Here is a 21740-nt window from a genome sequence, read left to right on the forward strand (position 1 = left end):
AACCCTAAACCCTAAACCCTGAACCCTGAACCCTAAACCCTAAACCCTGAACCCTGAACCCTAAACCCTAAACCCTAAACCCTAAACCCTAAACCCTGAACCCTAAACCCTGAACCCTAAACCCTGAACCCTAAACCCTAAACCCTAAACCCTAAACCCTAAACCCTAAACCCTGAACCCTAAACCCTAAACCCTGAACCCTAAACCCTAAACCCTGAACCCTAAACCCTGAACCCTAAACCCTGAACCCTAAACCCTAAACCCTAAACCCTGAACCCTGAACCCTGAACCCTAAACCCTAAACCCTGAACCCTAAACCCTGAACCCTAAACCCTGAACCCTAAACCTAACCCCTAAACCCTAAACCCTAAACCTAAACCCTAAACCCTAAACCTAAACCCTGAACCCTAAACCCTGAACCCTAAACCCTAAACCCTAAACCCTGAACCCTAAACCCTAAACCCTAAACCCTGAACCCTAAACCCTGAACCCTAAACCCTGAACCCTAAACCCTAAACCCTAAACCCTAAACCCTGAAACCCTGAACCCTAAACCCTAAACCCTAAACCCTAAACCCTAAACCCTAAACCCTAAACCCTAAACCCTAAACCCTGAACCCTAAACCCTGAACCCTAAACCCTAAACCCTGAACCCTAAACCCTGAACCCTAAACCCCAAAACCCTAAAACCTTAACACAAAACCCTAAAACCTTAACACAAAACCCTAAAACCTTAACACAAAACCCTAAAACCTTAACACAAAATCCAGAACAATGAGTTATAAGCCCTGAGCATGATCCATGAACCATGAACCTGCAATCTGCGCATATAAAAAAAATAATCAAATTTATAAGCCTGATAAAATATAAGCATAACAAATGTGTATGCCCATTGTGTGTAATATATAAGATATTATAATACTAAACAAATTCAAATCATAATATTATGAATGCTCTGTAATTTGTGTGTGGTGTGTTTTCATCCCATGCAATAAACTCATTTAAATAAAAAATTTGTGTTTGCCTAATTATATAAAATTTTTTTTTTTTTTTGAGTAATTATTAATTTTTTATATACTCCTTGGATATTCTTTTTCTTCTATTTAAATATACTTATATAACGTATTTTTACACTTTTTAAATTAATAGTTTGCTTATCAAATACAAAAATGAATAAAACATGTGTTAAGGTTGCTTTGGCACTTTTAAGTCTAGCAGGATATATGCAAAATGTAATATTTGCAATCGAACCTGTTGCAAATGATTGTACGAACAACTCCCCAATCTGCCATATGCCATTATCATTGTATGAAAAAATGAAAACATATATACATATAATATAAATATGCATCCTCGTGAAAGCCATGACTTTATAATTATTAATATTCATATTACCATTTTATAAATTCATTTCTTTCTTTCTTTTTTCCCCCATTAAAAATTATCTCACTTTCACCAATAATATTTCCAATGAAAGATATGAGCAATACAAAGATGAGGTATATGACGACGTTGATGAAGGTTTAGCAGCAGTATATTATGCACACGATGCTAAAAATCTTTTACTAAAACTTTCTGAGGCTGGTGTACACGATTACTCGATCAATTATACAGAAAATGGACACAAAATATATAATAAGAAAATTGGAAATATGGATATTGGAAGACTTGATTTTATCATCCCATCTGCCTCTAAGGTATAAAATAACAACCAATTTTTAACATATAAAAATAACTTAAAATTAAATAATCATTATTATATTTATCCATATATTTTTTTTTCATTAGTACTCTACTGTATTAAGGCAATACTGGGATTTCAAATATGACAAAAATACAGATGAAAAAATTATTAAGGGTACATAAAAAATAATCAATAAATTTTATATGTCCTTATCACTATTTACACATCTTTCAATTTTACTATTCTTTGTCCATTATTTTCATTAATACTTTGTTATATTCATAATATTTCATTTATATCTGCAAAATGATCATTTTTTAGGAAAAGTTGTTCGTTTATACTGCAAAAATACGGCCTTATTTGAAAAGCATAACCCAGATCCTAATAATACACCACTCAAAAAAATATATACTTTAGGCTCAAGAATTTATGTAAGCACATTTTTCTTCCATTATTTTTCTAAAAATTCTATTATTCATATTATTATACATTAATTTACACAATACATATATTTTTTATTCATTAATTTTTTAGCTACGAGAAATGACTGTAATCGTATGTCCTTCAAGAACTCTAAATTATGACGGTGAGGTCAATAAAGAAATTGAATTGAAAGAAGTTTACGGAAATCAAAAATCAATCGAAACTGATATTGATCCTGAGGAAGCATTAAACAAATTGGCTGATAATCTATCCGGATTTGTAATTAAACACGGCGATGATGATCAAGTTCATGTTACTTATATCAACGCTGTAAGCAATCTCAAAAAATAATAACATAATCATTTTTTCTCATTTTAGCATTTATCAAAATTTTGTTTCTCTATAAGTCATATATTACATGATATTTACATACGGAATATTGAGATATTTTATATATTTATTCATTTTTTTTCGTAGATCTATGATACTGGCAATTCTACCGAGTTTGTCCACAATAAAAGAGAGAGAGATCTTGCATATACAAATATCCTAAACTTAGCACAACATATTTTATCTAATGAATAACAATATCATCCAAGTAAAGATGTTTCAACATTTGAATATTGGGAACATATATTAATGTAACTAATTTATCTTTATATGTAGTACCTTTTTAAATTACCATCACAACATTTTTTTCGTTTTAAAATTATTATTTGTTATGTAATTTGCATACTTTTATATTAAATATATGGTATGTATTTAATTTGTGATAAATCAAATAATCAATGCTATAATTTAATTATTTTTTCTGTATGATTACCCTTTATATTAGCTTGATTACTCTTTTTTACCGTTAAAAATTTGTCTTTCGTACTTTTGTTATTATCATAAAACTTAAAAATTGTAAATAATTAATTGTCTGTCAATATAGAAATATCATAAAATATATCGATTATCATCCTCAAATTAATATATATATCATTTCCTTTTATCTTTATTATTTGTATTTTGCTCCTTAAAGTTTGTCTTTGAAACTGTTTGCAGAATACAATTAATCAATACTAATGTACATATTAAAAAATACAAATCCTATAACTTTTAATAATTTATTTCTTATAAACATTAAAACCAATTCGTTAAACTAATAAATATTGTCAAATTATTCAAATTTATACAAAATTAAATATGTGGGGTACTTAATCCTAACCCATATGTGCATTTCACAAACACAACCTTAACCCTGATCCATTACATAAAATCATATAAAAATTATACAAAAAACATGCAAAATTATGCAGGAGTGCAATAATTTATACATATAGATTTATATTTTATTGATTATATTATTTAAATGCTTTTATAAACACAACAAATATGCTCCAAAAATATCGTCAAAAATGACTTGTTTCCAAATATACATATTCTTAACATATATCAATCATTATTACTGTTCCTGGAATAATCGTTAATCTTCGAATCATATATTAAGTTCCATTTTTTTCTTTATTTTTTTTAATTTTTTTCTTATATATTGTCTTTGGAATAGTTTATCAATTCCAAATAATGAATACTAATATAAAAATGGGAAAATTATTATATATTTTTTGATAAACGCATATAAGGGATCACAAAAATATAATTTAAATATTATAGTTTTTAATTCCTTATTATTTACCTTATAAGCAATTCCCAAGAAAGCTGGTATTGCAAATGTCGATAAACCTGGAATTAATGTGCTTGCTATCGACGAACTTGGTGATGTAACTCCAGAACTTTCTACTTGATCTTGTACATAACTTTTCGGTACTTTTATATCTGTAAGGGTTGGAATTTCGCTGCATTTACTGCATTTTTTAGCACAATCATTTTTAAAATTATTATAATTAGTTGATAAACTAAACAATATTTCTCTATATGAATCATTTCCAGTAATACTAGGATCATTATTAAGATTTTCAAATTTCTGAACAAAATCTTGAGCATCTTTCGAACAATCTGTATAACTTTCTTCTTTTCCATTACATTCAGTATACATATCACATAATATTTTTAATGCTTCATAAAGTTTAGACATTTTGTTGATATCCATATTCATCAAATATTGTTTTTTATTTATAATATCCTTACAACTATTATAATTTTCAGCATCCTCTAATTTATCACTATACTTCTCAATACCCTTTATATATGTATTATAATAATCATTTAGATTATCGATGGTATTTACTGTTTTTTTATTTAGTTGGTAACATAACCATAAAATAGCATATTCTGCAAATTTGTCCCTATCTAAATATTCGCCATGATTACTACTGATAAAACTTACTAGCATTGTTATAAAAGCAGAGCTAACTAATTCTTCATAATTTTTACAATTATGCTCACTATCATTATTCACGAGAGGACAATAATTGATCAATGGCGGGAAATCTTCACTATTTAATGTGGAATCATCCGGATTCACAGAAAGATGTGAATCGATTTTATTAATTGCTTCACACTATGAATATATTTTATGAATTAAACAAAAAAACGTATTAATATAAATTCTAATCAAATGAAAATTAATATAATTTATGGGGGATACAACATATAAAACACATGCGAAGAGAATATTTTATTTAAAAAATTGTATACCACTTTCTCAATATCATAACTTGACTCTGCCATAATTTGGGGATTATGAGGGATAATAATATTTATATATATTATGTAAATATTTGTTGTATCTATTTAAGCTCATTGCATACCAATTATATTTCGTTAAAGATGGTATATTTATTTTATGACAATTATCTAAATTACCTTAAATGGAGAGTTGCTTAATATACTTTTGCAATATGTATATATGATACATTTATACAAAAAATGTTATTATTATTATTATAATCCTTAATAATATAAAAGTAGTTATTTAATACGATATATTACAGTTTTATATAGTTGTTTCTTATAATATAGGTTTTTCTAAAGTTATAGTATTTTTAAATTAACTTGTGTTACTTACATATATTTGAAAATTACGTAAAATTATGTTATTTTTATTTAATATAGATAAATTTATAATCCATTTTAATGTGTTCAATAACTTTATTATTATTCCTACGTACATCAATTTAGAAATATACCTTATTGGGTTATTTTATAATTTATTTTGAGCATCTTTTATACGGTTTAAAACAATAATTAGCATTGTACCTGTGCTTATTGATCTATTTATAAGCTTAAATAAGTTTTTAAATCAGATTATTTTTAAAATAATACTTAGTAAATATTAAACATATAACACAAATAAGTGTTGATGCAAATTTTAAAATATAATAGAAAACTATGTGCAATTAGGTTGTTATATTGCACTTTAAGAGGAGATAAATAAAATATATTTGCCCTTTAACACATAAATTTAGATAAATACTCGCTAAATATTCTGAATTGTTCATTTTATCTTATACATTCTATTGTTATAGTTATCAATGTATATGCATTCAAATAATTTATTAAAATTATATGATAAATAATGGTATTTTAAATTAAAAAAATGATTATTTACAAACACTGATAATATGGAATAAAAAAAAGACATTTAACATTAATTGAGACTTTAACCCGTTCTTCATTTATCCAGGTTTTTATAATATAAAAATACATATCCCCAACTGTATCTTTAACAAAATATGTAACGTTGATACATTTATAATGCACTATTGTATATCATTGACTTATTATTCATTCAATAAAACATATATTTATGTGCCTTTGTTAGAAAATACTATTATATTTTTATATAATTTTCTACTGAATATTTATAGAAAACAATTGTATGCAACATATAACAGGGGTTTATAGGGGCATTTTTATAATTTTTATTATGATTTTTTACAATAATATATGATTTTATAAAAAATATATTTTTTATTCATTCATTATGATAATCATGTTTTTATTCTATAATTATATAAATAAATATATGATTGAAATATAAGTGAACCATTCCAACAACATCATATTTATGCAGATCATAATAATATAAATATATTTTTTAATTGTACTTTTGAGTTTAGTTACATATAATAATAAATGAATTTACTTATTTATCATTTTAATACTTATATAGAGTTTTAAAATCAGGTTCATAGAATCTGAACTCCAAAATAAAAACCATCAATTAAACTTATCATATAAATAATGTTTTTCCTTTTATAAATAAAAAAATAAATTAATAAATGACATATGGTCGACTTACATAAGTTTGTATATATTTAATAATCACATTTTCTCATCAACTCAACAACTTCTTTTTTCATTTATCGTACAGTCCATGTGGTACTGGAATATGAAATCATAATAAATAATTTCTTACATGCCCCCTTACTTTCACCCAAATTACCATATTAAACGTTGCAATTATTCAAATCGATGTTGTCTTATAGAACCAAATCGGCACTTTGGATTCATCTTTCGATGTCAATTCCAATATTTGATCGATTGTCCCATAAGCCATTATCATTAAGTTATATTAACACGAAATTCAATTATTATAAGTTTTCCTATACTTTTTTTAATAATTTATTTCCTATATATATTTAAAACAATTACTTAAACTAATATATTATCAAATTATACAGAATTAAACACAATTTAACACTTAACTATAACCCGAATGTGGGTTCCACAAACACAACATCAACCCTGATTCACAACATAAAAACATCCAAAAAATATATAATAAATATACATATATAACTTTATGTTTTATTGATTACATTATTTAAAAATTCTTATAAACCCAAAAATTATGTTCCAAAATTATGGTCAAAAATTGATTATTTCCAAATAGTCAGCCTTAACATATATCAATAATTATTACTATTCCTGGAATAATCATTCTCTTCGAGTAATATATAATTATACTCTTTCTTCTTTATTTTTTTTCGTTTTTCTCTTAAATGTTGTTTTTGAGACCGTTTACCAAATCCAAATAATGAATACTAATATAAAAATGGTAGATATATATACATTTTTTGATAATCCCATATAAAGAATTACAAAAATAAATTTTAAAGATTATATTTTTAAATTCCTTTTTATTTACCTTATAAGCAAATTCCAAGAAAATAGGTATTGCAACAAATATAAATGTAATTGGAATTAACGTCATTTTTATTGAAAAACTTCGTGGATAAACTGGGAGGGATGGAAAATAACCACATCCTACTTTTTTTTTATAGCATTGATTTATAAAATTATAATAATCAGTTGATAGTATAGATAATATTTGACTATATAGACTGTCTTCAATACCAGTATCATTATTATTAAGAAGTATTTCATATTTTTCAACAAACTTTTTGGCATCTTCCAAATTTTGTGTGCAACGTGAATCGTCTTCAGCAAATTCATTATACATGTTACATAACGATTTAAATGCATCATAAAAGTTAGATATATCTTTAATGTCCGTATTCATAAAATATAGTTTACTATTTATAAGATCCTTATAGGTATTATAAGCATTAGTATCTTTTATATAATTAATATATTCCGAAGTAGGATTTATACAAGTATTATAAAATTCCATTACTTTGTCGATTTTGTCATCACTCTTTAGTTTTAACGTATAAATTAGCCATATCATAATGTAATGAAAAATATTGGTATCACTAATTACATTTTTCGTAAACTTCGAACCATCCCCAAAATTTTGTACAAGTAACCAAAATGATACAGCATTAACTTGATCGATATAATTACCACATTTTTTATTATTGAATAATGTTTCCCAATAATCACTAGTGATTGATTGACAGTTTCCATCTTCACCCACGCTCTCGGGAAAATCAGTCCATACATTATTGAACTTTCGACACTAAGAAAACAATTAAAAATAATTATTAGACATGTGTATTATTAAAACAAAGTTAATGACATTTATATATAATACAATATCAAAAAATGCATATACCATAAGCTCAGCCATTATAATGAAATTTTATTTTTGATTTGTAAATTGAGTGGGATCATGCTGTATTTATATACACTGCACCAAATATGTGACACAAATACTTTATCCTTATATATGGCAACTGTCTGTAGTTAAATGTATTATAATTTTCTCAATAATTAAATTAGTATGAATAACAAAATAATATTATTACTAAAGAAGCGTTCTATTCCTTTTTATGATAATTGGCTATATTATATTAAATATAAGGTTGGATATACACTTTTCCTGTATGCATATATGATGCATTTTATACAAAAGATATTATTTTTACTAAAATGTGGTATGGCTTTATTATAAAAATGCATATACTTTTATAATGAATTTAAACCATATTTCCTTATACTTATGTTTTAACATAAAAAAACTATAGCATATCCTTTTTTAGTAGAGGATTTTCTAAAGCATAAGTGCTGAATAAATTTAAAAAGTTATGAATTAGGCTATTATTATAATCATTAAAAGTATATAAATAGATATTTAATAAGATAGATTAAATATTATATACTTGTTTCTTATAATATATAATATAGTTTTTTTCTAAAGTTATAGAATTTACAAAATAAATTGAATATGCATAATTTTAATATTGATTTTATTTAATATAGATAAACTCATAACCAATTTTAATAAATCCAATAACTTTATTTTTATTCCTATATACTCAATTTAAAAATATATCTTATTTGGTAATTTTATAATATATTTTACGCATCTTTTATACTATTTAAAACGAAAATTAGCACTAAACCCGTATTTGTTGAGCTATTTATAAGCTTAAATAATTCTTTAAAGTCATATTATTTTTAAAATAATACTTAGCAAATATTAGTTTATAACACATAAATAACTATTGATGCAAGTTTAAAGTATAATTGAAAACTAAGTGTAATTAGGCTGTTATATCACCCTTTGTTAGGGGAGAGATAAAAGATATATTTGCTCTTTTAATATATAAATATTAGCTAAATGCTTTGAATTTTCATTTTTATCTTATGTATTATAATTTTCTAATTGTCAATGTATATAAATTCATATAATTTATTAAAAAAATTTATATTTTATTAATTATATGATAAAATATTGCTATTTTAGATTAAAAAATGATGAATTACAAACACTAATAATATAATGCACTCTAATGTGCAATAATAAAAAGGAATTGATAAAATTGAATCTTTAACTGTTTCCCATCAATCAAGTTTTTTATAATATAAAACCATATATCCCCAATTGTATATTTAACAAAATATGTAACGCTGGTGCCTTTACAATGCGCTGTTATATCCCATTGATTTATTATTCATTCAATAAAATATATATTTATATATCTCTGTTAGAAAATACATTATATTTTTATATAATTTTTTACTGAATATTCATAAAAAAACATTCTATATCGAAATGCATGAAGAGATTTAAAGGGACACTTTTTATATTTTTTTAAAAACTTTATTATGAAATATTTAAATATTTATTGATTTAAAAAAAAATATATATTTTTTGGTCATTCATTATGTTAGTGATATTTTTATTTTTAAAATTATATAAATATATTTAAAATTGAAAATTAAGTGAACCATTCCAGCAGCATCATACTTATAATATTATAATAATATCTAATTTCGTATTATAGTTACATAAATATATTTTTTAATTATTCTTATGACTTTAGTTACCTATAATAATAAATGAATTTACATATTTATCATTTTAATACTTATATTGAGTTTTAAAATAGGCTCATAAATTCTGAACCTCAAAATAAAAGTTATTAATAATTTTATCATATAAATAATCGTTTTTTCTTTTATAAACAAAAAAAATTAACAAAAAATAAAATAATAATTGCCATATAATTTTCTACATGCTTAATAATTCCATTTTCTCATAAACTCAACAACTTCTTTCTTATCTCCATTACTTTCTTCATTTATCATCGGGCTCAAGAGGTACTGAGGAAGGAAATCGCTCTAAATGTCTTTTGATTGAAATTATAATAAATTATTGTTTTTTATTCCAATTTTTCTCCCTCAGTTTCTCATATTAAATGTTATAATTATTTAAATCAACGTCTCTTCTATAACTATATCGATACTTTGGATTCATATTTCTATATCGATTCCAATATTTGATCGATTGTCCCATAAGCCATTATCATTAAGTTATATTAACACGAAATCCAATTCTTGTGATTTGTTCTATACATATTTTAATACTTTATTTCCTATATATATTTAAAACAATTACTTAAACTAATATATTATCAAATTACGCAAAATTTAATGCAATGCGGTATATAATCCTAATCCATATATGGGTTCCATAAACACAACCTCAACCCTCATCCACAACATAAAAATATGCAAACATACAATAAATATACATAAATATTTTATTGATTATATTATTTAAAAATTCTTATAAACCCCAAAATTATGTTCCAAAATTATGGTCAAAAATTATTTATTTCCAAATAGTCAGCCTTAACATATATCAATAATTATTACTATTCCTGGAATAATCACTCTCTTCGAATAATATATAATTATACTCTTTCCTCTTTATTTTTTTTCGTTTTTCTCTTAAATATTGTATATGAAGTCGTTTATCGAATCCTAATAATGAATACTAATATAAAATGTTAAGAAGCATATGATGTTTGTTAAAGTTTGCATATATTTAATGAAAATCATTTTTAATATTATATTTATAAATTCCTTATTATTTACCTTATAAGCAATTCCCAAGAAAATTGGTATTGCAAATGCCAATAAAACTGGAATTAATTTACTTGTTATCGACGAAAATTGTAGAGTTTTTATCTTTGAAAGAGTTGGAAGATAGGTATAATCACTACATTTTTCAACAAAATAATTTTTAAAATCATCATAATCAGTTGATAAAGTGTACAATATTTTTCTATACGAACTGTTTTCATTAATATCAGAATTTCCATTAAGTTTTTCAAAATTTTTAACAAATTCGTTAGCTTTTCTGAAATAATTTTCACAGTCTTGATTTTCTTTATCAAGTTCATTATACATGTCACATAATGATTTAAATGCATCATAAAATTGAGATATTTCTTTAATACCAATATTCATCAAATCATGTTTTCTATCTATAATATCCTTATAAGTCTTACTAGATTTAGTTATTTTCACATTATAATACTCATTTTTTTCTATATGTTGAGTATAAAAATCATTTAATTTGGTTATTCCTTTTTGTGAGTATTTATTTAGTTCATAACTTAACCATAAAATAGCGTATTCTGCAAGTTTAGCATTTTTTAAATCATCCTCGTAATGATAATCAATCTCTAACAATTTTAGTAAAAATAAAACAGCAGAGCTAACTATTTCGGCATAACTAAAACATATTCCTGTTTGATCATTCACCCTGCCAGTACAATAAGCCTTCAATAGTTGGTTAGGGGAAAAATATACTCCTAAATCCTTCTCGTTCACAACAATAAGTTTCTCGATCACATTAATTGCACCACACTATGAAAATATTATAAAAATTAATAAAATATGTATTAGTATAAATGTTACTGAAATGAAAATTAATATAATTTATATGCAATGCAACATCCAAATAATATAAGAAAAAGTATATATACCACTCCATAAGCCATTATAATGAAGTTTTGTTATAATTTGGAGATTATGCTGAACGATATTATTTATATATATTGCATAAAATATTTGTTGTATCTACTAATCTCTTTACATAGCAATTATATTTCGTTAAACATATTATACTCATTTTATGATAATTAACTAAATTACATTAAATAGATAGTTGCTTAATATACTTTTGCCATATGTATATATGATGCATTTTGTACAAAAAATGCTGTTATTACTACAATCCTTAAAAGTATATAAATCGTTATTTAATATGATAAATTTCATTTTTATGTACTTTCTTCTTATAATATATAATGCAGTTTTTTCTAAAATTATAGTATTTTCAAATTAAGTTGCATTTTTCCATTTCTAATTGCATATACATAAATACATATAAATTCATGATCCATTTTAATAAATCCAATAACTTGGCTTTTATTCCTATGTGGGCCAATTTAGGAATATACTCTATGGGTTCTTTTATAATATATTTTGACCATCTTTCTATGATTTAACACAACAATTAACAATGAGCCATATTTATTGAGCTAATTATAAACTTAAATATGTCATTGCATATAATATATTTTTAGAATAATAATTAGTATATATCACATTTTTCTTTCTTATTAACTATGTGATATGTGAATATATAATAAACGCGGTTTTATGTTATCAAAATGAGTTTGATAAAAATGTTTTCATATAAGTTATTTTAAACCGATTGTTTGTTTAATTTATAATTGTACTCTTTGGTTGGAATGATCAATTAATTTTGGAGCAGTGCAACATAATTTACATTTTATAACCCCAATTTTATTAGAACCTAAACATATATTATGATTGTATATTTTATAATAAAAAGTATTTAGTTTTAGATATAAAAACTATACTTTTTAGGAGAATTATTGTTATTTTTATTGGTATCGTTAATTCTAATATTAACACATTAAAAAAATACTAAATCAAAATTGTAATATTTCATTTGATGTTTTATGCATACAATTTTAATTTCGTTATACCTTTAAGAATATATATAATAAATTTATATCTATATTGTGTATCAAATAAACATAATATATTAATCTAATATTGTTATTGTTGTTTGGGCTATAGCATTGTATACTACAGTGATACATTTAATGCACTTAATAGGAGCACTTTAAATCAATGTATAATATTTCCGTATTTTATTGCTTTAATGTGGACATTTTAGAATATATATTATTTCGTAATAACAATATATTTAAATTATTTTAAAGGTTGTGCATATATAATAACCTAATATAAATATTATTAGCTCAAAGAAATTTAATTATTATATTCCTTTTCGACAAAATTAATATTCATATTTAATTATATGAAATTTACACAATAAAATATTTCAATATTATTTATTAGTAAAGTATTTTATTATATTATATCTATAATCCTATAATAATAATGCCATTCCATCTATAATATTATTTATAATTACTAGAGCAAAATGTGATATAAATTTTTTTAATATACTTATATTTTATCTTTTAACTATTTTAAAATATAATTTATTTATACATCAAAGCTATATAGTTTAAAAATTAATAATGATTAATATAATATTATCCTTTATATTAAATAAATTAATGTATATAGAATTATTCCTATTATTTGAATTTGAAACTTTAACATAAAATGATATATATAACTGAAAGTTAAAAGGACAGTATCCATATATATAGTGAATTTTTTATGTATTATTAAAAATGTTAGATGCATAATATGCCTTTTATAGGTAACGTTGTATTATCGAACATCGATCGATAGTTTATGAATCTATATTTTATTATTATATATTAGTAGTTTGTTTAATTAATGCTACAAACACATATATTAATCTGAATATATATTGTAATATAGAGGAATATTCAAAATGATTTTTATTATAATATATAGATGCATATATAGTTTTATTATTATAGCTTGGCTAGGGAACGTTATAATTGAAATTAAAATAAATATGGTACAAATAATAAGTTTTTCTAAGTAATATGCTTCATCAAATAAAGAAACATGCTATGCTATTCATGATTCAATATATATATGGACTAATAAATCTTATATAATAGATAATAAAGGTTCTTATGCATAGTTAGCCCCAAATTAGCAATAAATTATAAAATGTGAAGTTATAATATTGTCACATTTAATATATATGAGAATATCAAATAGAAGTATTATACTTTATGGAAAATATGGTATGCGACCCCTTTCATATTAATGAGTATACCCCTTTTTGAGTAAATATTTAGACATAATCTCGAGATAAAATATACGGTGGTGATACATATATTTAATCAACACATACAGACAATAATATTATCAAATTACAAAAAATTAAATTACAGTATACCCATAACCCTATCTCAAAACACTGATTCAATGAACAAAACAATAACCCATAATATACAACCTTAGCCCATGATACATAATCTTGACCCATAATGCACAACCTTAGTCTATGATACATAATCTTGACCCATAATGCATGAACGCCTCGGCATCAAGAATATTAAAATAAAAAACAAATTAATTTTATGTATGCACATATATATGTTTCTTGATTTTTCAACTTTATATCTCATTATTTTATTTTTATATTATATTTATTTGTATTTTTTTAATTTTATATATACTATTTTTACTATCAAAAGGAAATTTATAATTTGTACTTATTTATTTATTTATTAAAAAAATGGGCATCAATATTATTGCCAATAAATAATTTTTATAAAATTAACAATTTTGCTATAAAAATTTTATTTAATAAAATGTGTATTAAAAGTGATGAAAAAATCACGAATGTGTGATTCTCATAATATATATTTGACCATATTATTATTATGAGATAAAAAATATTATTATTATAGTAATATTATTAATATATTAATTGACTGCATTCCTCAGATTAAATTATTTATTTTAATATTTAAAAATAAATAGACGCGCTTTATATTAAAACGAGCATTATCAAAGAAATTTTGTAAAACAAATGGAAGCAAATAGCAAAAAAATGATTTTAATATAATTATTAATGTAAGCATATATTTCCATGCCCAATGAGTTGCTTTACAAATTTTAAGATGAGTTTGATCAATTGTAAAAACATCAAATCTGTGTATTCACAATGGTATATATTAAAAATGTAATTTATATAATCTAATTAAAATGATTTATTTTTAAATATTATATATTAATGAAATTATGAATCATAATATTTTTGATATTCATTATTTATGAAAAATTCTGTATTACATTGTCTTGTGATTGAATTATTTAAATAAAAAATATATTAAACTTATAAATATGATAAAAGCATACAAATTGTTTTTTAAGTAATAATATGCATTTTTTAAAATAAATATTCGTTTTTTATATTTATTGGAGAATATTATTTGCTTCAATTTTAATTATACTTGTTCAGATTTTCGAGTTGTTAATTTGTGATTAAAAAACATACTAATATATATTTTAATATTTGGTTGTGTTGTTCGAAAATGAATAAATTTTATATTCAAATCGTTTTGTTTCTTTTAGGCATATTCCTATATGGGAATAATAAAGCCCTTGCAGCTGATGCCGCTCAAATAAAATCTACGCAACCCAAATTCAAAAAACGTTATCCTACGTAAGAAAATACAACAATATATATCTCTCTCTATATATATATATATTACATATTTCATTATGATAATATTAAATACATACATATACAACAATGCCATATATAAATACAATACATTTATTTCTGTACACATTAAAAATATGTTCATTTTTATCAATGATAGTTCAAGAGAAATATATGAAAACAACAAGCACTTATTATGTGCAAATCCCGAAGAAACAATAGAAGCGGAAAAACTTATGAACGAAGTTGTAAAACAGTTAGAATACCATGCAACAAATAAAGACGGTTATAGATCACATCCATACAGTCCTTATCGTGGTATAGATTATTATATAAAAAAACATGATAACTATACAAATATTGAAAAAATGGAATATAAAGTTTATTGCAACAATAAGGTAACGATTAACGAGCAATATTAATTTTTATAAACCAAATTAAATTAAAAAATTATTATAACTTATATATATATCCGTGCTTCCATTAGTATAATAAAGTAATAAGCGAGATATGGGATCCCGATAGTAAAAATTTCCTCGAGCATGGCTCTGTTAAAGGTATACATAACATAAATAATTATTCAAATTAACATATTATTGTTACTATTTATTCGGAAATTCCCGATTTATTATTGCCATTGTTATATGATACGGTTTGTTGTTTCCTATATCTTTAAATTCATACTATTTTAATTTCATCTATGCAATTTTATAATATTGTTTTTTAGTAAAAATTGAACGTGTGTACAATCCAAATTTAGTATTGATACAACAACGTTACAAAAATGGACCGCTGCGCCGTGAGAAATATTTTTATGCTTTAGTCAAAAAAGTTCAAGTAAGGAAACCTTTCCTCTTCTGTTTCATTATAAATAGTATTTCTCATATTATAACATGCAATTTATTCAAATACACTTTTATTAATTTTGTAGATATCGCATGACACAACTATAATTGCCATGGTTTCACCAAATGTAAATGATCACCACCCTTCCAATATAAAATATAAAAACCCAATAATAGAAAATGCAAATTCATTCAAAATTGATATTGATTCTGAAGATTATATTAGAAGAGGAAAACTAAAAAAAACGTTTGTTAACATAGCTGGATACTACATTAAAAAATGCAGCACACATGTTGATGTCACCTATATCGCATCTGTAAGTGATATCCAAATTTTAATAATATAATAATATATTTCAACAATTGTTAAAAAAATACCGTTTTAAATAAATATGCATATTTATAATGTATACTATAATTTGCAAAAAAATTTTGTGTTTTATATATTCATCCATTTATGTTTCTTTTCTTAGATTGATGGGCGTTCTTACTATTTTTAACACAAATGCATTATTGGAAAAGATTGGGAGCATTTTCCTTCATATATAAACATGTATTTCATATACATATTTTAGCACCATAATATTAGAAGATTTATGTTAATAAAACGATTTATTTCCATGCATAGTGATTGATTTAAATTACGATCATAATATTTTTTTGTTTTAAGAATTTTTTTTGTATATTAATTGTTTATGGCGTTTAATATTAGGATGCATCTATATATATTAATTCATGGAAACCACAAACGTAAGTATTATAATTTATGAAAAATATTTATTTATGGCAATATTTTTATATTATTATGATAATTCACTTTTTGTACTCAAAATTGATATGTTTTGTTTTTCTTTTATTATTTCTGTGATCTTAATTGTCCTTATAAACCAAATAACTTTCATCAAAAATTAACTACTTCCAAATAAGGCATGCATTAATTATATCAATTCTGCCATCTGAATACGCTATTAATGATTTATTTTCCTCTTTCGTTTTTTGACTCGTAAATTGAGGCATTAACCCTTTTTCCATTGATTCAGTTTTTAGAATATAAAACCACATATTCCAAATTGGATCACTAACAGATATGTAACATTGATACCTTTGTGATACATTATTTTATTCCATTGATTTATTATTCATTCAATAAAACAAATATTTATATATCTCTGTTAGAAAATATCATTATATCTTTATATAATTTTTACTAACTGTTTATAGAATACGAAAATAACAAATAATAATGTTATATTCAACTATTACATAAAAATACATAATTTATTTATCTCATTGAGCATAATCATTTATAGAAATAGCTGAATTTACTTATTTATTATTGTTATTTATTTATATGTACTTTTAAATATAGAGCCATAAGCATCTGAACTTTACAAAAAACATAAGACATTAATTAAATTATCATTCTATTGTGTCTCGTTTTCTTTTATAAATAAAAAAAATCCACAACAAAAATAAATTAATAAATGGCATAGGGTCGGCCTGCATAAGTTTGTATATATTTAATGATGGCATTTTTTCATTAACTGAATTTACAATTATTTTTGTCTTTTTTCCATCGCCTAAATTTATAATCATTTTTGTATTTTTTTTTTTATGTTTTGAATTTATAATTATATGTGTTTTCTGTTTTCCATCACGTGAGTTGATCCCCTTTTCTATTGATTTTTTCTTATCAACCAAATTTATAACTCTTTTCATGTTTTTTTCTTTCTTCGAATTTTTTGCCGATCCAAATGATAAATACTAAAATAAAAACGGGGGAAATATAATATATTTCTTATATTTGTAATTATTTAGTGACGAAAATTTTTAAAATGATATATTTAATAGTTGCACATTATTTACCTTATACATAATTGCTAAAACAATGGATATTGAAATAAATATAATACCAATACCTAGTATGTCACATTTTTTATTTTGTGCTATGCACCATATTGATGGTTTTTCATTCATTTTAATGTCAATTCCAGGTGTTTTATTTCCATTTCCTGTGCTTGGTGGGTCTGTACTAGAATTTGTTGACGTTTGGGATATTCCTGCTCCAGTGTTTGGAACAGGTTGCTGCACTGTGCTAGTTCCACCATTTTGAGCTGTGATTTGTGGTGGGTCTTGCCCTTGGTTAGACTGTGGTTGCGACAGTGGTGTGGTTTGTGATGATTGTGGGGTTGATGGTGATGTTACTGGTGGTGATGGCGGGTTTGACGGTGGAGTTACTGGTGGAGTTACTGGTTGCTGCGGAATTTGTTGTGAGTTATTAGATGGATCTGCCCCACCCCCTAAACTATTGGATCCAGATTGTTTATTGCCTAATTGAGAAGTACCGAATGAATTCAATTGGTTAGTTACACTATTAACAGCATTGCCAATATAACTAGTAGCGCTATTATAAGTATTTGTTATACTAGTCACTGTGTTATTATAAGTATCGTTTACAATGGTCATAGTGTTATCATAAGCAGTTCTTACTTTGCCCACAGCGCTATCATAAGCATCTTTCGCAACGCTCTTAGTTTTGTTATATACACTGCTGACTTGATTAGTAGCACTTAATAAAATATTCTTTGGAGCTTGATATATACTGGAAGCACTAGGTAAATAACTTATGGGATTAAAACTAATTCCCCAATTTCCTAGCCAACCTCTATTGGATTTTCCTGATGGGTGCGTTATAGCCTGATCCCCTGGTGCCTTTGGTCCGCCACTTGATCCACCATTTGCCCCACTATCTTTTCCACCTCCTGCTCCACCACCACTTGCGCCACTGCCTGATCCACCTCCTGGAGTTCCACCCCCACCACTTGCTCCACTACCTTTTCCACCTCCGGGATTTCCTGCTCCACCCCTAGCTCCACTGCCTTTCCCACCTCCTGGGATTCCAGACCCACCACTTGATCCGCCACCTGCTCCACTACCTGATCCGGCACCTCCTGGTCCACCTCCTGGTCCACCACTTGATCCACCTCCTGCTCCACTACCTGCTCCACTACCTGCACCACTACCTGCACCACTACCTGATCCACCTCCTGGAGTTCCAGACTTACCACTTCCACCACTGCCTGATCCTCCTCCTAAACTTCCAGGCCCACCACCTGTTCCACTACCTGATCCACCACCACCAGAGCCTCCTTGGCTAGTACCTGGATTTTGATGGTGATTTATTGCATTGCTTGCTGGATCCCTTTTACTTCCAGTATCTCCTGGTTTACTAATTGGATTTTTTTGTGTACCAGTTCCATCAGATGATGCGCCTGGTTTAGTCCCTTGAGTTCCCGGCCCTGGTACTTGGGAAGTTGGTGAGGAGCCACCCACTTGGTTTGTTTTCGTTGGTGAATTATCTTTTGAACTTTTTAGATTATTTGGTCCAGTTTGCATATTATCTTGAGTATTTATTGATCCACTCTGTGTACCTGGTAATGGTGTTAGGTTTGTTCCAGGTCTTGTAGTCATTGGTGTTGTTATAGTGTTTGGATTTGCCGTGTTCGCTGATGTTGATACGCTCGTCGACGATGTTGTATCTGTTGATGATGATGCACCGGGTGGTGATGTTGTAAGTATTGGAGATGCTATTTGTCCATTTGTTGGCTGTGGTGGTGCTGGGGATGCTGCTGGTGGTGCTGCTGGCGGTGCTGCTGGCGGTGCTGGTGGTTGCCCTTGTTGCCCTTGTTGTGATCGTACAGGTCCTAGGTTTGCAGCTTGTTGTTGTGGTCCCGGTGGTGGTGTTGGTGATGTTCCTTGCTGGCCATGTTGTATTTGATCCAATGAATTTCCTGCGGAATCATCATCATCATCGTCGTCATCATCGTCGTCATCATCGTCGTCATCATCGTCGTCCCCATCGCTGTCCCCATCGCTGTCCCCATCATCGTCGCTATTATCTTCTGTATCTTGAGATCCTGCTGAATTAGGTGTGCTCTGTGGTTTTTTTTTTGCATCATCCTTTAACATTTTAATTCCCATTTTTATAATCTTGGACTTGTTATTTTCTAACCTTTTATGCACTTTTTTGCATCCTGGACTTTCGAAGCTAGATTCAAACTTTTTTTTATTTATCGGTGGAAGTTCATGAAGCTGATTAAGTATATCATCGCCGTGGAGATTTTTACTTTTTGCAGTTTTTATGAAGTTGTCATATGGTGTTTTTAAATGATCCAATAATTCAAGATACGGATCACACTTATTAATATATTTATAAATTTGACTATACATAATATAACTTTGAACGGCCTTGTTTGCGTATTCGTGTCCTAATACATTTTCTTTGTTATATTCCTTAATTGTATCACAAATTTGCTGAAATAAAAAATAAAGCACATTCATAACTGCAATATTAGAATCCGTCAGATAAAATTTTTTGCCTAAGAGGTTCCAATAGTTATAATTTCCAAAATTCTCCTTTAAATGTTTTTCATGAGCAGATTTTAAAGTGATGGTGTTATTTTCTAATTTCTTATATAATATATGACTTAACCACATAATTAAATATTCCATAAATCTTTTATTATTGCCTCCTCCATATATATTGGTATCTTTAGTATCTAATTCCATATGCAAATGTGAGCCAATAGCGTTGATCCTTTGATAATCATTATTACAGCTTCTATATCCCTTTTTTTCAGGGCAATAAGTGGGTACTTGATAGTTAGCGTTAAATTTGCCCACGTCAACAGATTTACCATCAAAAAGTTCCTCAACTCCAAGAAATAGGTTAGACTAAGAAAGCATTTTTAGAAAATTAATAAAATATCTATTACTAAAAAAGTTATTAAAATGAAGCTAATGATAATTAACAGCTCATGTAAAACCTGAAATACAATAAATTATTTTTATTTAAAAAAGTGTATTTACCGATTCTATCTCCATTATAATGGGGTTGGGTTTTAGTTTGTAAATTAATTAGCGTCATATTATATTTTATGTAAAGTATATATAGTGCCAAATAAGTTATACAATTACTTAATTTATATGCATAATTAATATCGTAAATTAACCATATTCTTATTATGCTGGTTATTTAAATAAATATAGAATAATAATTCAATATTATTACTAAAAAAACATTATATTTAATTTTATCACAAGTATCTTAATTATCTTAATTTTTGAATTGTTTAAAAGATTTTTTGTCTTAGATGCAAAATACAATTTCCACACAAAATCGCTATTTTTAATAGCAGCGGGCATAAAACAATTGTATAATTTGACAGCCTTGTAATAATTTAAATCAAATATATCTCCTTATAATTATAGCTCTCTATATTCCTTTAATAAAGCGATATCGAAGAATATATTACTATAAATATATAAAGAATTAGAAATATATTATCACTATAATTGTTAAAAATATATTTGTATCTCATTATTGATGCCATATGTTGAAATAAGTTATTGTTCCATACAAGTATTCCATTTTTTAGCGTTAATTCTAATAAATATAAATCAAATTATTTATTTAAATT

General features: G+C 25.5%; 6 protein-coding genes across 6 annotated transcripts; 2 read left to right on the plus strand and 4 right to left on the minus strand.

The window, feature by feature from the left end:
• Positions 1 to 1168: 1168 nt before the first annotated feature.
• PCHAS_0938321 (fam-a protein) lies at positions 1169 to 2691 on the plus strand (the record flags this gene model as incomplete). Its single annotated transcript, XM_016798844.1, has 6 exons — positions 1169 to 1305; positions 1477 to 1696; positions 1788 to 1857; positions 2005 to 2114; positions 2218 to 2436; positions 2584 to 2691. The coding sequence occupies 6 exons, from the start codon at positions 1169 to 1171 to the stop codon at positions 2689 to 2691; spliced, it is 864 nt and encodes a 287-aa protein (XP_016652888.1).
• An 895-nt stretch (positions 2692 to 3586) lies between these two features.
• On the minus strand, positions 3587 to 4779 carry PCHAS_0938341 (CIR protein; the record flags this gene model as incomplete). The annotated part of the gene is made up of 3 exons (XM_016798788.1): positions 3587 to 3679; positions 3785 to 4609; positions 4747 to 4779. 3 exons carry the CDS (start codon positions 4777 to 4779, stop codon positions 3587 to 3589), a joined length of 951 nt encoding a protein of 316 aa, XP_016652887.1.
• Positions 4780 to 6962: 2183 nt separating this feature from the next.
• On the minus strand, positions 6963 to 8086 carry PCHAS_1000300 (CIR protein; the record flags this gene model as incomplete). Its single annotated transcript, XM_016798228.2, has 3 exons — positions 6963 to 7097; positions 7202 to 7975; positions 8072 to 8086. 3 exons carry the CDS (start codon positions 8084 to 8086, stop codon positions 6963 to 6965), a joined length of 924 nt encoding a protein of 307 aa, XP_016655466.2.
• Positions 8087 to 10606: 2520 nt separating this feature from the next.
• PCHAS_1000400 (CIR protein) lies at positions 10607 to 11753 on the minus strand (the record flags this gene model as incomplete). The annotated part of the gene is made up of 3 exons (XM_051320994.1): positions 10607 to 10741; positions 10843 to 11619; positions 11739 to 11753. The coding sequence occupies 3 exons, from the start codon at positions 11751 to 11753 to the stop codon at positions 10607 to 10609; spliced, it is 927 nt and encodes a 308-aa protein (XP_051176917.1).
• Positions 11754 to 15284: 3531 nt separating this feature from the next.
• PCHAS_1000500 (fam-a protein) lies at positions 15285 to 16760 on the plus strand (the record flags this gene model as incomplete). The annotated part of the gene is made up of 6 exons (XM_016798230.1): positions 15285 to 15415; positions 15576 to 15813; positions 15903 to 15972; positions 16143 to 16252; positions 16347 to 16577; positions 16734 to 16760. 6 exons carry the CDS (start codon positions 15285 to 15287, stop codon positions 16758 to 16760), a joined length of 807 nt encoding a protein of 268 aa, XP_016655468.1.
• Positions 16761 to 17679: 919 nt separating this feature from the next.
• PCHAS_1000600 (CIR protein) lies at positions 17680 to 21144 on the minus strand (the record flags this gene model as incomplete). The annotated part of the gene is made up of 3 exons (XM_016798231.1): positions 17680 to 18024; positions 18127 to 20994; positions 21130 to 21144. The coding sequence occupies 3 exons, from the start codon at positions 21142 to 21144 to the stop codon at positions 17680 to 17682; spliced, it is 3228 nt and encodes a 1075-aa protein (XP_016655469.1).
• Between the last annotated feature and the right edge of the window lie 596 nt (positions 21145 to 21740).

Source organism: Plasmodium chabaudi (assembly GCF_900002335.3).
Source record: "Plasmodium chabaudi chabaudi strain AS genome assembly, chromosome: 10".
Classification (NCBI taxonomy): Eukaryota; Apicomplexa; class Aconoidasida; order Haemosporida; family Plasmodiidae; genus Plasmodium; species Plasmodium chabaudi.